Source organism: Rhinopithecus roxellana, chromosome 15 (genome assembly GCF_007565055.1).
Source record: "Rhinopithecus roxellana isolate Shanxi Qingling chromosome 15, ASM756505v1, whole genome shotgun sequence".
In the NCBI taxonomy this organism is placed as follows: domain Eukaryota; kingdom Metazoa; phylum Chordata; class Mammalia; order Primates; family Cercopithecidae; genus Rhinopithecus; species Rhinopithecus roxellana.
This window is the reverse complement of record NC_044563.1, coordinates 81,184,492-81,204,389: the sequence shown is the minus strand read 5'-3', so window position 1 is coordinate 81,204,389 and position 19,898 is coordinate 81,184,492. Positions and strand designations below refer to the sequence as shown.

The following is a 19,898-nucleotide window of genomic DNA, read 5'->3' as shown; positions in this document are numbered from 1 at the left end:
ATTGCTCAAGTCACTCGGTGTGTGGCTGCATGTCTATGAGTTCCAGACTCTTCTTCTTGTCCTCCAGTCTGTCACAGCTCATTAGGGGGCTAATAAGGAGATGGCTGTGCACTGACACTGCCATCCCTGAAGTCACCCTACCAGTTATCAGGCAGCCCAAGGAGACCAAAGAAATCAGCTCAAGGTGAATGAGGACATCAGTAAGAAGGTAAAGAAAAGGCCTGGCATTTCGGCTTTCTATGATCTAACTACTGAGCTGCACCTTCACAGTGGAAACCAAATAAGAAGAATGTTTCAGGAGTGGGTCTGAAAGATTAAGTAGAGAAAGACAGAAATCCTCTTCCACTTAAGCACGTACATCATCAGGCTTCAATCTCAAAACCTGAGGCTCAAGAACCGCGGAGGGCTTTCTGCTGAAGCCTTCGCCCTGCCATCCCCAACCCTATGGCAGTCGTCCAGGGCTCCCTAGGCCTTCTGTAGCCTTCTGTTGACTTGTCGGCCCTCTGTTTGCAAGCCCCTCTCTGCAAGCAAGTCCTCACTTCTGAACCAGCCCTCTCTGGACTCCAGTCACCCTGGGTCATTCAGAATTCCCAGAACAAGGCTTGCCATTTTACCCTGCTGGCTCATTGCAGATGCCGTCCATATTCCATCAGGCAAACTCCTGAAGTATCCTCTCTCCTCAGTTCTTAAACACCTTTTCCACAGTTCTCATCTACATAGGACTTTTCCCAATCCCTTGTCAAGGACTGCTTATTTAATACCTCAGCTAGTATTTTTACCATTGAAAAGTAGGATTTTAAAAATTTATTTTATATTCCAAGTTTGTTTGATATAAAGGGTTTAAAGCATATTAATTCAATAAAGAAAAAGATCTGGGTTCCAATCTGAGCTCTGCCTTATGCTGACAGTATAGCTCCCGACAAGTCATTCAAGCTTTCTGGGCTCGATTGCTCATTTGTAAAGTGGGACTAACAACCAGCTAAAAGGTGTGTTTAAAGAGGATTAGAGATAATGCATGTAAAACACTTTGCACATCAGCACATGCTGGGAGGCTGCAGGAGCTCCTTCTACCATTGAAATCCAGAGGGGAAAAGAGTTGGATCAAGGTCATACCAAGAACCCAGGTCTGTGTTCTCTGCATTATGTCCTCATCACCTATCCTGATCATTAAAACTCAGTTATGGAAGTATGGATGGTGAATTAGCAATGATTTAATTAATTTTTACAGTTGTTAATAGTGTGTACAAAGAAAACAAGAGATTTCCCCCTGGAAGAACTTTCTATACCCTTGCTCTAACCTAACAGATGTCTGACATTCACCAATGCTCACCTGCATGTTAATCACGTCTCCACATTCACCCTGAAAATCTACAGCAGGTCCAAGCGCACCTTGGCCCTCAGTCCGTAAAAGGACATGAACGCCAGCCAAAGATAATACAAGATGAAAGAAAATAACTGTAGCTGTGACCAACTTCTCTGCCAGTCAGTCCCTTTGCCCTGTTATTTAGCTACGTCTCCCTTGGCAGCATCTCTCAAGCATCCAAGTCAGCTGATGTGGGTGCATTCTCTTCTCCCAGGGCCTGTTCAAGCTCTGCCAGGGAGTGCTAATGAGCCACAAAATAATCAGAACAATCAAAAAGCACCAAAAATGGAACCCAAACTCCCTAATCTGTGTTAACCAGTCAAAGCCTCCACGACTTGTCACAGGCTCTGGACCGGGAAAGCCACGGGGTGGGATCGTTGCAGGCTTATCCATGACTGCACGTCTGTGCCAGCCCAGGCAAGATTTATAGAGTGAATGAACAAACAAATGACAAATGCATGAATGACTGACTGAACACATGGAGGGTTCATGAGCGTGCAGCACAACCTTATGCCCTTCCCATCTCTCCCAGCCCACCCTCAGGCCCAGATCACTTGTTCCCTCCTTACCCTAGCGATGAGCTCCCCGACCATTCCTGTCCAGGTGCCGTTGGCCTCGGGAACGCCGTACACACCATCCCCAACCAGGCGGATCTTGTAGTTGAATCGGAGGATCTCTGCCAGCTCCTTGAGCATGTCCACACAGAAGCCCTCGTAGCGGTCATTGCCTTCCATCTCCTGGTGGTTCCCCTTCAGCATTAAATACGGGTTTTCCTGCAGCAAAACTGGGCAGCTGTCATTCTCATCTTAGCCCTGGTGTCTCAGCCACATGTGATGGGGAGGGCCGGGGCACAGAGGGCTGGGGAGGAGATGGGGCAGAAGGAGGAAAGTGACGTGGGTAATGGGCTACTTTGGGGTGATGACCAGTTCCTCTCCCTGATGTGCTCTTTAAAGCTGTCCTTCAAGGTGCTTCTATTGTCAGGAACACACAGTGGTTCCCACTGCATGGAGGGTCAGGCTCAAGCTGCTTCATCTTGTTTAAGGTCATCATCTGACTGCACCCTCTATCTCTCTCTTTTTTTCTACCCCTGCTTTATTCCAGGCAGACCTATCTACATAGATTGGGCATTATCAGAGATATAAGGATGTCTGCAATAAGAAGGCTAGGTAAGAACAGGTACATGAGCAATTGCAGTCCAAGGAGGGCATTGGGAAGAGGGCAGGTATCTCCAGTGAGATGTACAGAGAAGGCTCCAAGCTGAAGGTGGGATCCAAGCTGGGCTCTGGAGGAGGCGGAACGCTGAGAGATGGAAGGGCTGCGAATGAAAGGCATGGGCCAGGGGAAGGCACAATCAAGGACACTGATCTTGAGTGGCTGCTCAGTAGACGATAGACCTTCCAGGGTAGCTGGAGCACAGGTTGTGAGCAGGGACAAGATGGGAGGAGAAATGTAGACGGATGGATTAGGGTCAGGGTGGGCCTCAGACGCCAGGATATGGTGGCTGCACATTACACAAGGTATAGAGGGGAAACATCAAGCGTTTTAAAGATGCAAGGCTGTGAGCAAGGAATATTAAGTAGTAGGAGAGGAAGCATCCAGGGGTGAGGACAGACCCTCTTCTGAGATGAGACCCTGAATCCTGGGCTGCAGGTTGGATTGGAGAAAGCCAGAGGGATGTAAGAGACACAGAAAGGAGTAGGCCTGATGACTGGCTGGTTGGGTGTGGGTCCTCAGAGCCTTGGAGCCCAGTGGATGACCAACAGAGGATGGTGTCATGGGGGGCTCAAATGCCTGGAGGGGAGGAGGATTTGGAACAGGTTGAATCTGAGGTGCTGGCAGGCTATGCAGGCAGAAGTGCCCCCACTGGGTGTTTAAAATGTGGAGCGAGGGTAAGACAGGGGCCAGAGATTGGACACGTCGTACAGAGATCAAGGCTGAAGCTGGGGAATATGTGAGACCGTCAAAGGGAAGAGTTGAGAAAGGGCAGAAGAGGAAGAAGAAGAGGCCCTGGGAGAACCTGGTCTAAGAGAGTGGGGAAATGAAGGGCAACCACAGAAGACAACACAGAAGCAGCCAGGAAGGCTGAAAATCAGGGAAACGTGGTCTTAGCGTCAAGGAGGAGGAAATTTGAAGACAGAGGATGTAGCCACTCCCACCATTCTCACAGACCAAGCAGGGCCAGGAACCAGCCGTGTGGATCACTTGTCACTGCCGACCTTCTGAAGGCAGGTAAGGTGGGGGCAGCAGGACTCCATAGGATGAGGAGTGAGCGAGTGCCACAGGAGTGAGGGTGGTCCAGCATTTTGACAGGTTAGGAGCTAAGGGAGGCAAGGTGGCAGGCACAGAGAGGGCAGATCGCCTCTCCTCCAAGCTCCTTCCCCATTGCAAACAGCAGGACTGGAGGGTCCTGGGGCCCACCCAGTTCTGTGATTCTGTCACTCCCTACGTTTGAGGGCAGCTTGAAGGGCAGCAGGGTGTAGGAAAGGTGAAGGCGACGGTGTTTTAGGATGGGACAGTCCAGGGTATATTTATAGGCAGGAAGGGAAAATCTCTGCAAAAGGGGAGAAAAGAGGAAGAAAGAGCCATGTTAGCTGGTGGAGCAAGGGCTCAGGAAGCGCAGGGTGGAGGCAGGGTGGCGGCAGGGTGAGGCTGAGGCCTGAGCCTGGAGGTGAGGTAGAGGGTGTGGGTGAGTTCACAGAGAGGAGGGAGCTTGTGCTGGCCCCAGAGTTGTGCTGAAAGTGGGGCAGATAGGCTTGAGGCTTGGTGTGTGGGAAGATTTTCAGCAGAGCCACTCAGGGGATGCGACAGGAGAGAGGAGAGCTGGGTTCAGGGATTACCAAAGTCCAGCTGCAGAGGGGGAGGCTGGATGCAGACAGGCAGCTGGGAGCAGGGGTGGCAGGGACAATCAGGCTTGGGTACAGGTGTGCGTGGAGAAACCTGCACACCACGATTCTAGGAGCCAGGAGAGGAAAGTGCTGAAATCCTGACGGGTTGAGCTTACTCTGAGAGGGGCTTCTAGGCGGGGGAAGATGGAGGGCCAGACAGACCCAAGGTCATGGGGGGACTGTGCAGGAGAGCAGAGTGTGGGCGTGATGGTGTGGGCGTGATGAAGTGGGCAGCCGGAAGGCAAAGGTCGTACGTCAAGGAGCAGGAGCTCCGAGTAGAAGGTGATGTGATTCTGATTCACGATGAGTCCACTGTCATGTCAATGAGATAGGGCCAGTTGGCCTGCCTTCCACACACGCCGTCCTCAGCACAAGGGCTTCTCCCTACACAAACTCTCCACACACTCCCCCATCTTCCACCTCACCTAGCTCATCTCTGTCCGCAGAGTCACACTGCCTCCTCTTGTGCCAACCCACGTCTCAGAACTACCCTGCTCTCATGCCAGGACCCACACAATTGCCCTCCAGTGTTTTCTGATTTGCGCCTGCTCTAGGTGGAATGGGAGTGGGGCCTGGGACGGACTTGTCACCTGCTTGGTTCCCCTACCTGACTCAGCATTAAGCACTTACCAGTCATGTGAGTAAGAAGCAAACGAATGGCTTCATGGACAGGGCATGGCTGGGGGTTTCCATCTCAGGACTGGTAATGTCCCATTGTATCTTTAATTGTCCCAAGGGGTGACACAAATGCTCCTTCCCAAACACTTGCTAGTCTCAAGTTAATTTAAAACTTATTGACATATTCAAAGGTCTTGGAGATGCATTGGAAAGCCCAAGGATGGAGATGGTTAGGGCTCACTGCCACTTTGGAGAATGCTGGGGGTTTGAGTGCTAGCAGCGGTGCTGTGAACGCAAGGTGAGAATGTGGCAAAACGCTGAAGACGAGGTCTGATACAGAAAAGGTGTTCAGGGAATGGGAGCAGCAGCCACTTCCATGTGTTTGCTGGCATTAACCAATAAATCATCCACACATTCCCAAGTGTGCCCGTTGTGTCCTGACCAGAGCAGGGAGACAACATGGATACGTGCTGAGTTTTAAGGGATAAATCATTCAGGATTCTCATTTGCCAGGGAAAACGCACAAATAGTCGCCCGGGGACTGAATTAAGATCATCATTCCTGGTGAGATCTGTCAGCTTGGATCAGCCACTGTAGCACACACCCACAAGCAAAGAACCAAGGCTAATGGTTGTTTGAGTTGTACTTACCACGTTGTTAAGTGTCACCTCACACACCAGTGTCCGGCCTGCACCCCACCCCTCGTAAGCACGTGCACGTATGTGAATAAACACACGTGCACACACGCACAAATCAGGGTGACTTTCCCAGACTAGCAACAGGACCCTGCAGACTTGGCATAGCCGTGGACCTGTGCCAGAGGTCCAAGCACAGTGTAATTCCCAGCTCTGAGAGGCTGGAGGTACAGCCCAGTCACTTCTCCATCTCCCTCCCAAAGTCTTGTTGGCTTTTAAGGGACACCCCTACCCTGTAGGAAGGACTTCCTTCACTCAGATTCTAATTATTGAGCTCCTACTTTGTGTCAGCCCCTCTACTTTCAAGGAGCTCTCATCCTAGAAGGGGAGGTAGAGCTTTAAACAACAGCCTCTAATAAGAGAAATGGAAGGGGGCAGGGCAAAATGCTGGAGACCAGGAGAGGACAGGAGTTAGAACAGGGAAGGCTTCGTTGGAGACGTGACATCCGAGCAGATGCATAGGCATCTCCAGCTGGAAACACAAATTAGAGGGAAGGGTAACCCAGGCATAAGGAACAGCATGTGCCAAGGCAGGCAGGGGCAGGATGCAGCGAGCAGGTGTTGAGTCATCCAGGGGCACTAGACCGAACGCTGCAGGGGGAGGAGAAGGTGAGGTGGGCTGGCCCTGATTACGAAGGGTTATGTCCCAAGCTAAGGGACAGCAGGGCCTGGGCAGTGGCTGAAGGATTATAAGGAAGGAAATGTCAGGCCAATTCTGATTTTCAAATGACCATGCTGACAGCAGGGTCACGGGACAGGCAGAGAAAGAAGGGAGCCTGCCAGCAGAGTATGGAGCGGTTCCAGAGAAAGAAGTAGAGGGGCCCCAATCCTGGATTAGAGCAGGGGCTTTGAGGATGGATAGAAGAGGACAGATCCAGAGGTTTTTTAGAGACTAAGAAGACAGCGGGAAGGAGGTCCCAGCAATCACACTGGGTGCTGCACACCCTTCTCCGAAGTGGACTCAGCCAGGCTCTTCCCCACTTTCTGCTGGACAGCGACACTGCAACCCTCTCATCTTTCTGGCATTTTCACACTGGTTCAGATAAGCTAAGGCTGAGCTGAGATAGGCGTGGGTGAAACCCTGGGGGCTGGAACTGCACTCTCAGTCCTTGCTTCAACAGCTCCCTCTGCCAAGAACACCCCTCCCCAGGCAACCACTTTGCTGTGTCCTCACCACCAGGTCTCTGCTCAATGCTCCCCTTCCCGGAGAGGCCACCCTGACCACTGGGTATCAACACCGCCGACCGTCTCAGCACCCCAGGCCCTTCACAGCTCTAGTTCCTTCTCCTCAGCCTTGCAGCCTTCTAATTCATTGTTTGACAACATTGCTTTTTCCTATCTGTCACATGTTCCTTGCTGGAATGTAAGCTCCTTACAGGCAGGGATTCTTGTCTTTTTGGTTCATGGATGCACTCTGAGCACCTACAACAGTGCCCAGCATATAGCAGCACCCAATAAACAGTCATCACGTGAATGAATGAATGAATGAATGAATGAATGAATGAAAATGTTCAGTGACTCCATCTCATGACAATGAAGGGAAACTTAGTAGCCTGGCATTCAAGTTCCTAAGCGCTATGGACCCAACCCACTTTTCTGGCTTCTGCCTCTTCCCTTTCTTACCAGTGTTTGTTTCTCAGGAAAACCTGTACCTTTCTGCTTTTCCTGAACACCTGATGATGCCCTCCTTCATTCATGTCCTCTTCCCCACTCACTCCCTGTCTTTCAGAGCCCATCGTCAATGCCCCTTCTTTCCTGAAGGCTTTGCTGATCTCCCCATAGAGGGGACCTCTCTCTCCTCGAAACTCCACACCTCTAAGTGTGCGCCTCTTTCTGGCTTTTATCTCCTGTTTACAGTAGATCAATCATTTCAGCCCAGGGCGCCTGGGCCCCAGTAGTTCATAAAGCTAGAGATGGAGGTCCTTGAACTCTTTTTATTATCTCCAAAAGCCTAAAAGACATGGACACATTTGCAGACCTTGCACAGTTAGCAATGATAAGGCTGAGGAGGCGAACTCATGCATCGCCTCTTTGTTTTGGGCTGCAATGATATCAGTGTGGTACCACTGGCTATCTCCTGCTAATAAGATGCTGGGCCAGGCAGGGAAACATGCTTTAGATTAGTTAAAAGGGGGAGGGGAGGAACAAACTAATGGCTACTTAATACATGCAGTTGGTTTAACTGACAAATCTTTTAAACATAAGGCCTTCAGAGGGGAAGACAAATAATACCTTGGCCATATATGCACTTCACCTATCCCATCTACTAACTTACAACCTCAGGACAGAGAATAGAACTGAGTCCTCCTCATCTTTGGTCTCCAGGACTGGGTACAGCACCTTGCACATGGCAGGGGGGCAGGGAAGGGAGGGTGAATTTGGCAATTACTGAATACAACAGAATCAAATAAAAAGGGCAAATGGGCCAGGCACGGTGGCTCACGTCTGTAATCTCAGCACTTTGGGAGGCCGAGGCAGGCAGACCACGAGGTCAGGAGATCGAGACCATCCTGGCTAACACGTGAAACCTTGTCTCTACTAAAAATGCCCATGATGGCGGGCGCCTGTAGTCCCAGCTACTAGGGAGGCTGAGGCAGGAGAATGGTGTGAACCCGGGAGGCGGAGCTTGCAGTGAGCTGAGATCGTGCCACTGCACTCCAGCCTGGGCGACAGAGCAAGACTCCGTCTCAAAAAAAAAAAAAAAAAAAAAAAAAAAAAAAAAAAAAAAAGGGCAAATGGTCTCTTGCCCTATAGATGTTATTTTATTTTTTTGAGACAGTCTCACTCTGTCACCCAGGCTGGAGTGCAGTGGCACAATCTCGGCTCACTGCAACCTCCGCCTCCTGGATTAAAGTGATTCTCGTGCCTCAGCCTCCCGAGTAGCTGGGATTTCAGATGTGTGCCACCGTGCCCGGCTAATTTTTCTTTTTTTTCTTTTTTTTTTTTTTTTTAGTAGAGACGGGGCTTTGCCATGTTAGCCGGCTTGGTCTCAGACTCCTGGCCTCAATCCTCCCACTTCAGCTTCCCAAAATGCTAGGACTACAGGCGTGAGCCACTGCACCTGGCCTCTCGCCCTATAGACTGAGAGCTCTCTTTTTATCACCTGGAAATGAAGAAACAGGCCATGTAAACCCACAGACATTCCATGTCCGCTTCAGGATGTGGTGGGGGACGGTCCTGTTATGTACACAGCAGGCACCCAGCAAGGTGGGCTGCTGCGAAGGGGCAGAGGTCCCCAGGGTCTGAATCCAGCTCCCCGCTCTGTGTCACAGGTCCCCTTCCCTTGCCCCTGCACAGCTGCCCCAGCTGTCAGGGTGCCCCCAAGAGGCATCCACAAACTGTGGTGTCTCTCCACCCTGATCCTGCCCCCAGCTGCTCCGGAATTCATCAAATATCATTTCCATATGAAACAGCAACTTGAGTGTAATTACGCTGTCAGAAATTGGGTTCAGTGCTGTGATTAGAGCTCCCATCTTCTGTTCAAGGGGCAGACTGTGAGTGCTCAGAGGTGGGGAGGCACCCCAGGGAGCTGCAGCTGGGAGCCCGGGAGAGCCCACTTACCAGGATGGTGGTGACGACCAGGGTGGTGTTGAAGAGAGTGTCCGAAATGTTGGAGGCATACAGGCGGCTGTCCATGCTGAGGCCCTCTGCCACGTGCCACTGGCCGATCTAAGGAGACCAACGGAGAGGACTGGGAAGAAATGGTGGCCTTCAGGGCTGGAAGGAGCCAAGAGACTGCCCTCTGCCTCCGGCTGGGCTGCATATGAGCAGGGAGGGGTGTGCAGTATGGAGCAGGGGGCTGGACTGCAGCAGGGAGACTATTACCCAGGGTTGGGGGGCTGAGGGAAGCGGGGGCTGTAACAGGGAAGAAAGGAATAAAGACGTGGGGGAGAGGTGGGAGAGGAAAATGGAGAAATAAATCAGGAACGAATGCAGTTTGGTGAAGTTCTCTCACACAGAAAGGAACGGAACATGTGGAATCACATTATTTTGAGGCAGGGATGGGCTGTACAGCTCTTTTGATCCGGCCTGCCTTCAATCATTTCTGGGTATCAAAATAAGAATGAGAAGGCTATACTGGAGAGAACTGTGTCCTTGGATAAATGTTTGCTGGATGGCTGAATGAATGAATGAATGAACCTCAACAGGTCTAGTCCAGATTGACTCATTTACCAGCTGTGAGAACTCAGGCAAGTTATCCACGTCTTTCAGAGCTCCAGTTCCCCACCTATCAATGGGGATGGTAATGCTTGTCCTGCTTTCTTGAAGCTTCTCATATACGTGCCAGGGCATGTTCCATTATTTACCCAGACTCAGGAACACAGATCTCAACAATGAAACCTTAGAAAAGTTAGTGAACCTCTCTGAGCATGTTCCCTCATCTATAAAATGGGGATAATCATAGAAACCTCACTGGGTCATTGTAAGAATGTATTTAACCTGGCATTCAATACGTGCTGCTCTCCTTCCACGTTGTCTTTTGTTTTCTCTGTTGTGTTTTGTTTCCTTTATTCTGTTTTTATTTTATTGTGATAAGAACACTTAATACGAGACGTACTCTTTTTTTTTTTTTTTTTTTAGAAGGAGTCTTGTTCTGTCGCCCAAGCTACAGTCCAGTTGTGCGATCTCGGCTCATTGCAACCTCCACCTCCCGAGTAGCTGGGATTACAGGTGCCTGCCACTGTCCCCAGCTAATTTTTGTATTTTTGGTAGAGATGGGGTTTCACCATCTTGGCCAGGCTGGTCTCAAAACTCCTGATTTCATGATTCACCCACCTCAGCCTCCCAAAATGCTGGGATTACAGGCCTGAGCCACTGCGCCCGGCCGAGATGTAGTCTTTTACCAAGTTTTTAAACATACAATATATTACTGTTGGGTGTCTCATTGTCTCAAAGACCACCAGGTGAAAAAAATCCACAACTTACTCAGTTCTTCACTCTGGAAAGTTACCTAAACCTAAACTCAACAGAAATGAGGTTTTAGATTGCTTGTTTTTCCCAGTGGATCTCTCTTTTTAATTTTTTTTTTAAATAAGAGATGGGGTCTTATTATGTTGCCCAGGATGGTCTCGACCTCCTGGACCCAAGTAATCCTCCTGCCTTGGCCTCTCAAAGTGCTGGGATGATAGGCGTGAGCCACTGCACCTGGCCATAACTCTTTTTATACATATACAAATACACACACACACCTCTATATACATAAAATCCCAATATATCTCTACTAACTGGAGCCCCTGGCGAATCATTGCTGTTGCTGAGTGTTTTTAGGTGGGCAGACAGGAGAGACGGCTGGCTAAAAACCCAGTGAAACGCACACACCCTTCTCTGCCAGGCCTCTGCAGGCAGCAGCAGCAGCTTCCCTGGAAGACCCACACAAGTTCCACAGATGCCAGGCACTTCTACTCCACAGAGCTGGGCTCTGGGTTCTTTTACAGAATTTCCAGCAACAATAAAGACATGTTGCACCCTTTTCTGCCGCTCCCACCCTATGGGGGCCAGAGGATTGAGAGTGAGAGGGAGCGGCTCCCTGCCTTCAGTCTGGAGAAGGTGGAGCATGTGGACGGCAGGGTCAGCCAGGCCCACCCCGGACCATCAGCTGGGAGCTCTCGTGGGCCTCCAGTTCCAGGCAGGAGCCTTACGGTCTCTACAGTTGGGACTTTCATGTGGAAAAGGGGAGATGACCAAATGCTCCCGTCCATGCCCTGCAAGAATGCCACCTGGAAAAGGGTGGGCAGCTGTCCCCATCTCTGCAAGGGCAGCATGGTTCTGTGCATGTTCACATTCCTTTGCCGTTTACAAACAAGGCCTCATACATATCCATACAACAAGCCCCGTTTTACAGATAAGGAAACGGAGGCCAAAACAAAAGAGCCCACCCAACTTGAGGTCACAGAGCCTGTCAGCTGAGAGGCCTCAGCTTTAAGCCCTGCACTCTTTTTTTTCCCCCCCTGGAAATATTTAGGCTCTTTATTCTGGTTTTATTTCTTTATACTCATCCCACTAAGAATTTGAAGCACCTTATACACCATATAACAATTTTAAAAACTGAAGGTATCAAGGCAAAGGGAGCATGTGAATGACATACAAATCAACAAATAAAAGGATAAGAAAAGTGCTTTCAAAAAGGACTACCATACAGTACTAAAAAGTGGTAGCATATACTGCCAAAGCAGGTAGGGAAATGAGACCAACCACAAAATTCACAGTGTTCAAAAGATTGAAAACAGTAACAAATACTCTTATTTGGAGAAGCACGGTTTTTTCTTAATTATGTGTACTGTCACAATCATATAATTACTATTTTAAGATAAACTTTATCATAAGCTAATTTTATGAGGAATCTCATAAAAAGGACACTATTTGGACATGGTGTCCAGTGCTTCTCACACTTCAATGTGCATATGGATCACCTCAGCCTCTGGTTAAAATGCAGATTCTGACTCAGTTCATCTACAGATAGGGCCTGTGGCTCTGAATTTTTTTTTTTTTTTATTATACTTTAAGTTCTAGGGTACATGTGCATAACGTGCAGGTTTGTTACATATGTATACTAAGCCCTGCACTCTTTTTTTTTTTTTTTTTTTTTTTTTTAAGACGGAGTCTCGCTCTGTCACCCAGGCTGGAGTGCAGTGGCCAGATCTCAGCTCACTGCAAGCTCTGCCTCCCAGGTGTACGCCATTCTCCTGCCTCAGCCTCCCGAGTAGCTGGGACTACAGGCGCCGCCACCTCGCCTGGCTAGTTTTTTTTTTGTATTTTTAGTAGAGACGGGGTTTCACCGTGTTAGCCAGGATGGTCTCGATCTCCTGACCTCGTGATCCGCCCGTCTCGGCCTCCCAAAGTGCTGGGATTACAGGCTTGAGCCACCGCGCCTGGCCAGCCCTGCACTCTTAAGCGCAGATGAATCTTCCCGAGGAAGGCTGCCTGGTCATCCTGTCTGACTCCTCCACCATTCAATTGCACATGCTTGTTTACTTGGGTGTCTCCCCCACGAGCAGCCAGTGTGGCTCAGGACAGCAGGTGCTGGCCTTACTTATGCTTGTACCCTTGCTCTGGGCCTGGCCTTAGAAGCAGGGAGCCGGGGAGGGGGCAGGGGGGGGGACCATTGTCTCCACAGACTGCTGTTGGTGGTGAGGCATGGGCAGAAGGCACTTTCTCTTTCTCTGAGCCCTCCTCTGGCCTTGGGAGCTCCTACTGTCTCTTAAAGGGAACAGCCAGGCCATGTTATGGACCAAGATTCCCCTTCCTCCTCCTCTCTGCAGGGGTGAGGGATGAGCTGTTAGGTTTCCAAATGAAAGGGGAAAGGGTAATAGTTACTGGGCACCTGATGTGTTCGATGTATCCAGCCTATCATCTCTGAATTCTCCCATCAACCCTTTCGAGTAGTTACATGTGTTTCTGTTTTAGTTAAGAAGAAACTAAAGCTCAGGGAGGTTTAATGGCTTGCCTAAGGTCCCCTGGCTGGCAGGTGTAGCACGGGATTGAACCTAGGTCTGTGACTCCTAATTCTGTGATCTTTCCTGTTTCTGCTGCTGTCTCCTAGGGTGGGGATACGAATGTGCCCTTCACTTAACCAGGCTAACCGGGGAATGGCTTCTAGAGCCCCCACCATCCGTTAAGTCCAAATACATAGCTAGCTTTCTTCTCCCTGGCCTCGACACTCCACAAAGCCAGGTGAAATTATTGTCCTCAAAGAGGCTCAGTTTCCCTGTCTGAAAAATGGATAGAATTGGCCCCCAGTGGTCTCCTAGGTTGGGAGGGGCTATATTTAGGCAGAAAGAACAGAAAAAGCAATGGGGCTAGATGTCAGCATTGGGATATCTGGAATAGGACTGAACTCCTCAGAGTCCTTTCTGTCATCCTAAACCTCATACAACAGAGCCAGTAAGGCCTCAGCTCTCTGCTACCCACTTTCCCACCTCCACTGTTCTCAAGGGGTCTAATCCTCACTAACCGCTTGTTCAAAGAAGCCCCAGCCCCAGACTCCTTGGTCTTACCCAAGCCATGAGATAGGTAAAAGCCAGGGGTAGAAACGATATACCCAGAGCCAGATCCAACAGCCTGAACTGCGCGCCCTCCCACCTTCCTCCTCTGGGGACATGGCAAAGAGACTAATTAGCCCCCAAGCTCCAGTCAGGAAACGAATCCCCCACCCACCCTCCCACTAGCCCCCAAGAAATTAATAAACTCATCAGATCCAACAAAGCGGCTTGGCAGCCATTATCCAGTGCAATCTAATTGCAGAAAGGCAGTGGGAAGGAAAGGGAGATTCAGAGCCAGGCGCCCTGGGATACAGGCTAATTGCCCCACCCACTGGGCACCCTCGAAGCCACACACGTGCCAGAAGTGGGCAGGAGATACAGCTCTTTCATCACTGACAATCTGTGGCTCTGCCTCCAGCCAAATCCCTTTGCTCCACCCCGCTGACAACTGCCCCCCAAGCCTCCTGTAGGAACAGCTGTTTTGTAAGCCGCTTCCACATGCCCACATGTGCAGGCTTGATTTTGCTTCAAATAATGTCTCTCCTTGGCTCCCTCTATACTTTGTCTCTCGCACTTGCTCTGCCTTTCCACTGTTTAGAGGCCCCAGGGGTTGCAGTGAAGGAGGAGAAGGTATGGATTTGGACAGGGCAACTGCTAGCCTACATACAGCATCTTAATACAGATAAGAAAAAAGTGGCTGGGCGCGGTGGCTCAAGCCTGTAATCCCAGCACTTTGGGAGGCCGAGACGGGTGGATCACGAGGTCAGGAGATCGAGACCATCCTGGCTAACACAGTGAAACCCCGTCTCTACTAAAAAATACAAAAAAACTAGCCGGGCGAGGTGGCGGGCGCCTGTAGTCCCAGCTACTCGGGAGGCTGAAGCAGGAGAATGGCGTAAACCCGGGAGGCGGAGCTTGCAGTGAGCCGAGATCCGGCCACTGCACTCCAGCCTGGGCGACAGAGCGAGACTCTGTCTCAAAAAAAAATAAAAAATAAAAAATAAAGAAAAGAAAAAAGCACCCCTCTGGGCTGATGTGGCCCTGCCAGAGCACCCTGGGAATGCAGAGTTGGAGCTGGACTTCATCCCTGGGCGTTGCACAACCAGAGCCACCGATGCAAAGTTGGACAAGAGTTTAACCTGGCTTCCTGCGGAAGGGTTGTGTGAACTTGGGTAAGTTAGTGAATCCCTCTGAGCCTGTTTCCCCCATCTATAAAATGGGGATTAACATAGTAATTATTACCTCATAGGGTTCTTAAGATTAAGGAAGATGGTGTATGTGCAAAGTACTGTGTCAACCCTTATTAGTTTTTAATACCATTGCCCAAGGCGGAAGGTGGAATCTCCTGCGTGCTCTGCGAAAGGTTTCACACTATGGGCTTTAGTTGATTAGGCAGATGACACTGGTGTCTCAAAGCATAGTTCTCAGAAACGTAAATTATCTTCTTCTCTGAGATGGACATTTAAAAACCAAAATTAAAAATGAAAACAAATGCAAATTCTTGGGCCCCACCCCAGAATGACTAAATCAGAAATTCTAGGAGTAGGGTAGGCTGCGTTAGAGCAGAGCAGAAAGACCAACTCAGCTGACAAATAGGGTGACAGCGAAGGGCTAGGGTGCAGAGATTAACAGTGCTTCAGTGCCTGCCCACGGGCAGTTAGGAAATGTTACAAACTGGCTCTCCTGGGAAGAAAAAAAAAGGCTCTGATGTGTAGCATTTGCTAGTTTCTGTGATGTAAACACACCCACTACGGCTGATTTAAAGCTGCCAACATGATGTCATCAAGCACAGAGCTGGGAACGGATGTGTGCAACAGACTCCTGCAGGCTGGGGCGAGCCGGCTCTAGCATTTGACTGCTGCCTGCTGCCCGCCATACTCACACGGGCTCTGTGCTGGGCACTAGAAGGTCGTGCATACTAATCCCATTGCCACCCCACTGTATTTGTAAGGAAAGCAGGGTCCAGATATGTTAATAATTTACCTAAGTCGCAAAGCTGGTGAGGAGAAAAAATAGGATTAGAAACAAGGCCAATGGCTGCTTAATTGATTCCACAATATTTAAAACAAATGTGTAGTCCTTCTACCTACAGATTCTTCATGCCATTACAAGAAACATTTTATGATAGGAGTGCTTAGTCAAATATTAAAATGTAGGTAAATATAATCGATATGGGATGTGTTTGCACGTACACAACATGTATCATTTACCCAGCATCCCCAAGAGACACAGGTGGATATAAATTAATAATGATCTTGCTCCTTAAGCACTAAAATTTCGGAGAGTTTAATTATTTATTCAAAACCATTGTTTCCAAAACTCCTTTCTAAAGGAATTATTATGTTCCTCTGTCCTCTTGAACAGGGAGCCTGTCTACCTTAATATGCAGTGTTATCATTACGTAGCCAGTTATTACACTGTGCCGTGATACAGTGCTACCCCTGGGGTTACTGAAATGTGGAGGGCCACTGCCTGCAGTTCTGCACTTTTATAAGTTAATTTGTCTGCTTCTCATAGCGTCTGTTTCTTTTCTCACTGTGAGCCATCACTTCTTGCTCCTATTAGGACTGCTGTCTCTGAGCCTCTGTCTTTGCAGGACCCCTGGGTAGAGCAGCTAAGGACCAAGCTTGAAAGAATTGTAAGGAGAGCCTAGACAAGGGGGCTGATGGGGTCACAGGGCTGTAGTGAATGGCTCCGTGGCATCAGTAGGGGCTACCCATAGTTCTTTGGAAAGGTGATGACTGTACAACTGAATGAGTATCAGGGACATGGATTTGGTCTGTTGCGTGACCCCAGGTCAACATAAGCAAGCTGGTCACTTCTGCAGCAATGCACGGCAGAAAGTCCTGCACCCAGGGGCCAGGACCACAGGGGTCCTCTGCTGCTTCCTGATAGAGGCTGCAGTGTGTTACCTGGCATCAGGAGACCCGCATTAGTACCTGGTACTATGGCCACAGGTAGGTGACCCTGAACAAGTCAGTTAATTTCCTCGAGCCTCACCCCTCCCCAGCCTCCACCCTAATCAAAATCCCCACTGACCTTGCCTGGGACTAGAATCCACTCTGGGCCTCCCTGTTCTGTTCTTCACACAGCAGCAGCCTTCGTCACTACCAAATCTCACATACATGCCAGTCCCTGCTTAAAACCCTTCAATTCTTTCCCATGTTGGCTTAAGGATAGAGACCAAACCCCTTGCCATGGCCTGCAAAGCCCCAAGAAGTCTTTCCTTTGCCCACTCTCCACTCTCCATCTTCTTCTCATGCTCTTTGGTCCAGCTTTACCTGTGCTGCAGCCACAGCTACTGTCTTCCTGCATTCCAGTGCGACAGGCTCCTTCCTGCCACAGCCTTTGCACATGCCATTCCCTGTCTGGAACTCTGCTTGCCACATGAACCCCTGCCCCACAGCCCCTTTCAGCTAGTTTAGGAGTTGGCAAATCCTGGACTACATGTGGAATCCAGCCCACTCCCTATTTTCTGAAATAAAGTTTCATTGGAACATAGCCCCACCCCTTCATTTGTGCATGTGACTGCTTTCCTCTATAACAGCAGATTCGCTCACAGCCATGTGACCTGCAAAGTCTCAATATTTATCATGTGGACCTTCATAGACAAAAAATTTTGCCAAATCTTGATCTACTTTACATCTGTTAATTCCCTCAGGCTTCAGCTCAAAGGTCCCTTCCTCCAGGAAGCTTTTCCTTGCTAATCCCTCAAAGTCGGACTCCTCCCAGAACCACGTTCTTTTCCTTCCAAACATTCATTGATGTGACTATTGCTTATGGCCTGTCTTTCTTACTAGATAATAAGCTTCACGAGAGTAGGGATCATGGCCAGCTTTGCCTGCCCTTTTATCCCTAGAGTCTGGCACAGTGCCTAGCTTATCAATCACAGATGCTCAATAAAATCAAGTTAAGTGAATGCACCAGGAACACTGCCTATAGTATCTCATTTAACCTTCAGCCTATCTTTAAGAGGGAGTTATTTTGTACTCATTTTACAGATCTTAAACCTCCTGAATCTCAGCAAGGTTAGGTCACGAATGTCCCCAAAGTCACATGCTGCTAAGTACCAAGATGGGGATGTAAACCGGTGCTTTCTGCATCCCCAAAGCATGTGTTCCTAACCACTGTGCTCTTTTGTTTGAGAGTCAAGACAGCGATGGGAACAGGCATAGCACAGTGCCTGGCGTGTAAGCAGGGACGAAATTAACTTTGCCAAGTCCTTTCCTCTCTCTGTGACTCGGATTCCTTCCACGCTGCAGTCAGTGACCCCTCAGGCCCTTTCCTATAGACCAGTCCTGGAGGCCCATGGGCTCACCTGGGTGTCATCCCTGGGACTTGCAGGCCCTGCCGCTGAGGGGGAACCCTGGCAATCCTGCCTGCTCACAGCTCTCACTCCCGCCTAGAATCACACAGGGCTGTCATTTTGCCACTTTGTTCCCTCTCAAGTAGGTAAAAAGAGATTCATTTTTAAAGCCTCGAGGGATTTCCTCACATCTTTGCCTGCATCCGTGGGTGTGCACGCAGCATTATAACATTTAATATTTTATGTACATTTAGACGATTGTTCTTTGCACTCAGTGCTGCCAGGATCCAGCTTCTTCTAGGGAGGCCACCGTAACCCCAAGGCAGGGTAAGTCCTTCGGCTTCAGATTCTGGTTTTGCAAACACTTATTGATCACCTTTGCTTTCTGGGCACTCAGCCATGTGCTCTGCTTACATAAATTTCCTTGATTCTGCACAACAACCTTGTTATTATTCCCACCTGAGAAATGTAGGCTTAATGGCGATACTTCAGACAATAATAATGCTTAATGTAGGCACTTTCATACCAGTTTCTGTTGAATAAATGAATGAATGAATGAAAGTGAGACTCAGAGATGTCAAGCAACTTGGTGAGGGTCACACAGTTAGCAGGAGATTAAACTGAGATTGGAACTTAGGTTCTATTTATTACTATACCATCTGGTTGAGTTAGGACAGGTGTATGTTGTCTTGACCTTAAGACCTGGGCCTTCCTACATTCCTCTCTGATCGTCATGAACTTGTTTACTGAATACAGCCCTGAAGGGAGTCACTTCAAAGAGCCCGTATGAGTGATCCTGACCAGGGCCCAGAGTGGTTGCCTAGGAGCTAGCTTGGCACAAGGGGATTCAGGGGGTACAAGAGGACCCACATTGTTTTTCCCTCCTCTCCCATGCGTAAGCTGTATGAGCTGGGGTAAGGCATTTAGCCTCTCTGAACCTTCTCCATCTGGAAAGAAATGAATCTGCCTACCCATAATACAGCCTTGTTGTTGTTGATAAGCAACTGAGATAATGTACATGATGGCCCTTGACGAGCCACAATAAGCCATGGGAACATAAGGTAACGGTACCATTTAACAGTACCATTGTGTATTTCGTGGGAATGCAGCCGGCCAGAAGTCAGGAGATTTGGGTTCAAGTTCCACCCTGCAACTTACTACATGGTCTTGGGAAGTTGATTTTGCTACCTGTAAGATAAAAATAGCTCCCCTTCCCTTGTCCCCTTATTAGGATGATCTGAGGCAATTACAGATGTGACAAAAGTATCAAGGCCTATTCAAATGCAAGCTCTGACCGGGTGCAGTGACTCACACCTGTAATCCCAGCATTTTGGTAGGCCAAGGCAGGCAGATTACCTGACCAAAATGGTGAAACCCCATCTCTACTAAAAACAGAAAATTAGCCAGGTGTGGTGGCACATGCCTGTAATCCCAACTACTCTGGAGGCTGAGGCAGGAGAATCACTTGAACCCAGGAGTCGGGGGTTGCAGTGAGCCAAGACCGTACCATTGCACTCCAGCCTGGCCAACAAGAGTAAAACTCCATCTCAAAAAAAAAAAAAAGAAGAGTAAGCTCTTTCTATTTTATTCTATTTCAGATCCTTGTTCTCTAGGGACATCCAAAGTCAGATGAACCATAACCAATGACTCTATTTTTTTTTTTTTTCTTTACTCCCAGGTTCAGGGTACTAAGTTGAAGTTCTCACTAGGAAAGATGCATATTAATAATCTATTTGTGGCTTCATGAGTGCACAGAAGTGATTTTGACATATGGGCCAGAAAAGTGACATTCAGGTGAGAACACTATGGCCAGGGATTCCAGGAATAAACTGAGTTTGTTAGAGTTTCAAAGTCTCTTACATTATATAGGTCTGTACTTTGAAACAAAACCAACTAAAAAGGTCTGTAATATTAGCCTCTGTGGTGAACACCTTGGCACGAAGGAGTAAATGCTTACTGCATTTAAATCTAGTATCTCCAATCATAAAAGTTTCATTTACAGAGGAGACTGAGTCATAAGTAGGCAAGAGCCCAACTGAGTCCTGGAGTGGG

At 48.9% G+C, this 19,898-nt stretch overlaps 1 protein-coding gene across 1 annotated transcript in view; it reads right to left on the bottom strand.

Annotated features, from left to right (window-relative positions):
- Positions 1–19,898, bottom strand: part of GRIK4 (glutamate ionotropic receptor kainate type subunit 4) — a 436,221-nt gene that overhangs the window by 80,636 nt on the left and 335,687 nt on the right. The window contains exons 11-12 of the mRNA XM_010357001.2: positions 9,123–9,230; positions 1,933–2,136 (exon numbers count right to left, since the gene is read on the bottom strand). Coding sequence (XP_010355303.1) covers positions 1,933–2,136; positions 9,123–9,230 — 312 coding nt within the window. The remainder of the gene's footprint in view (positions 1–1,932; positions 2,137–9,122; positions 9,231–19,898) is intronic.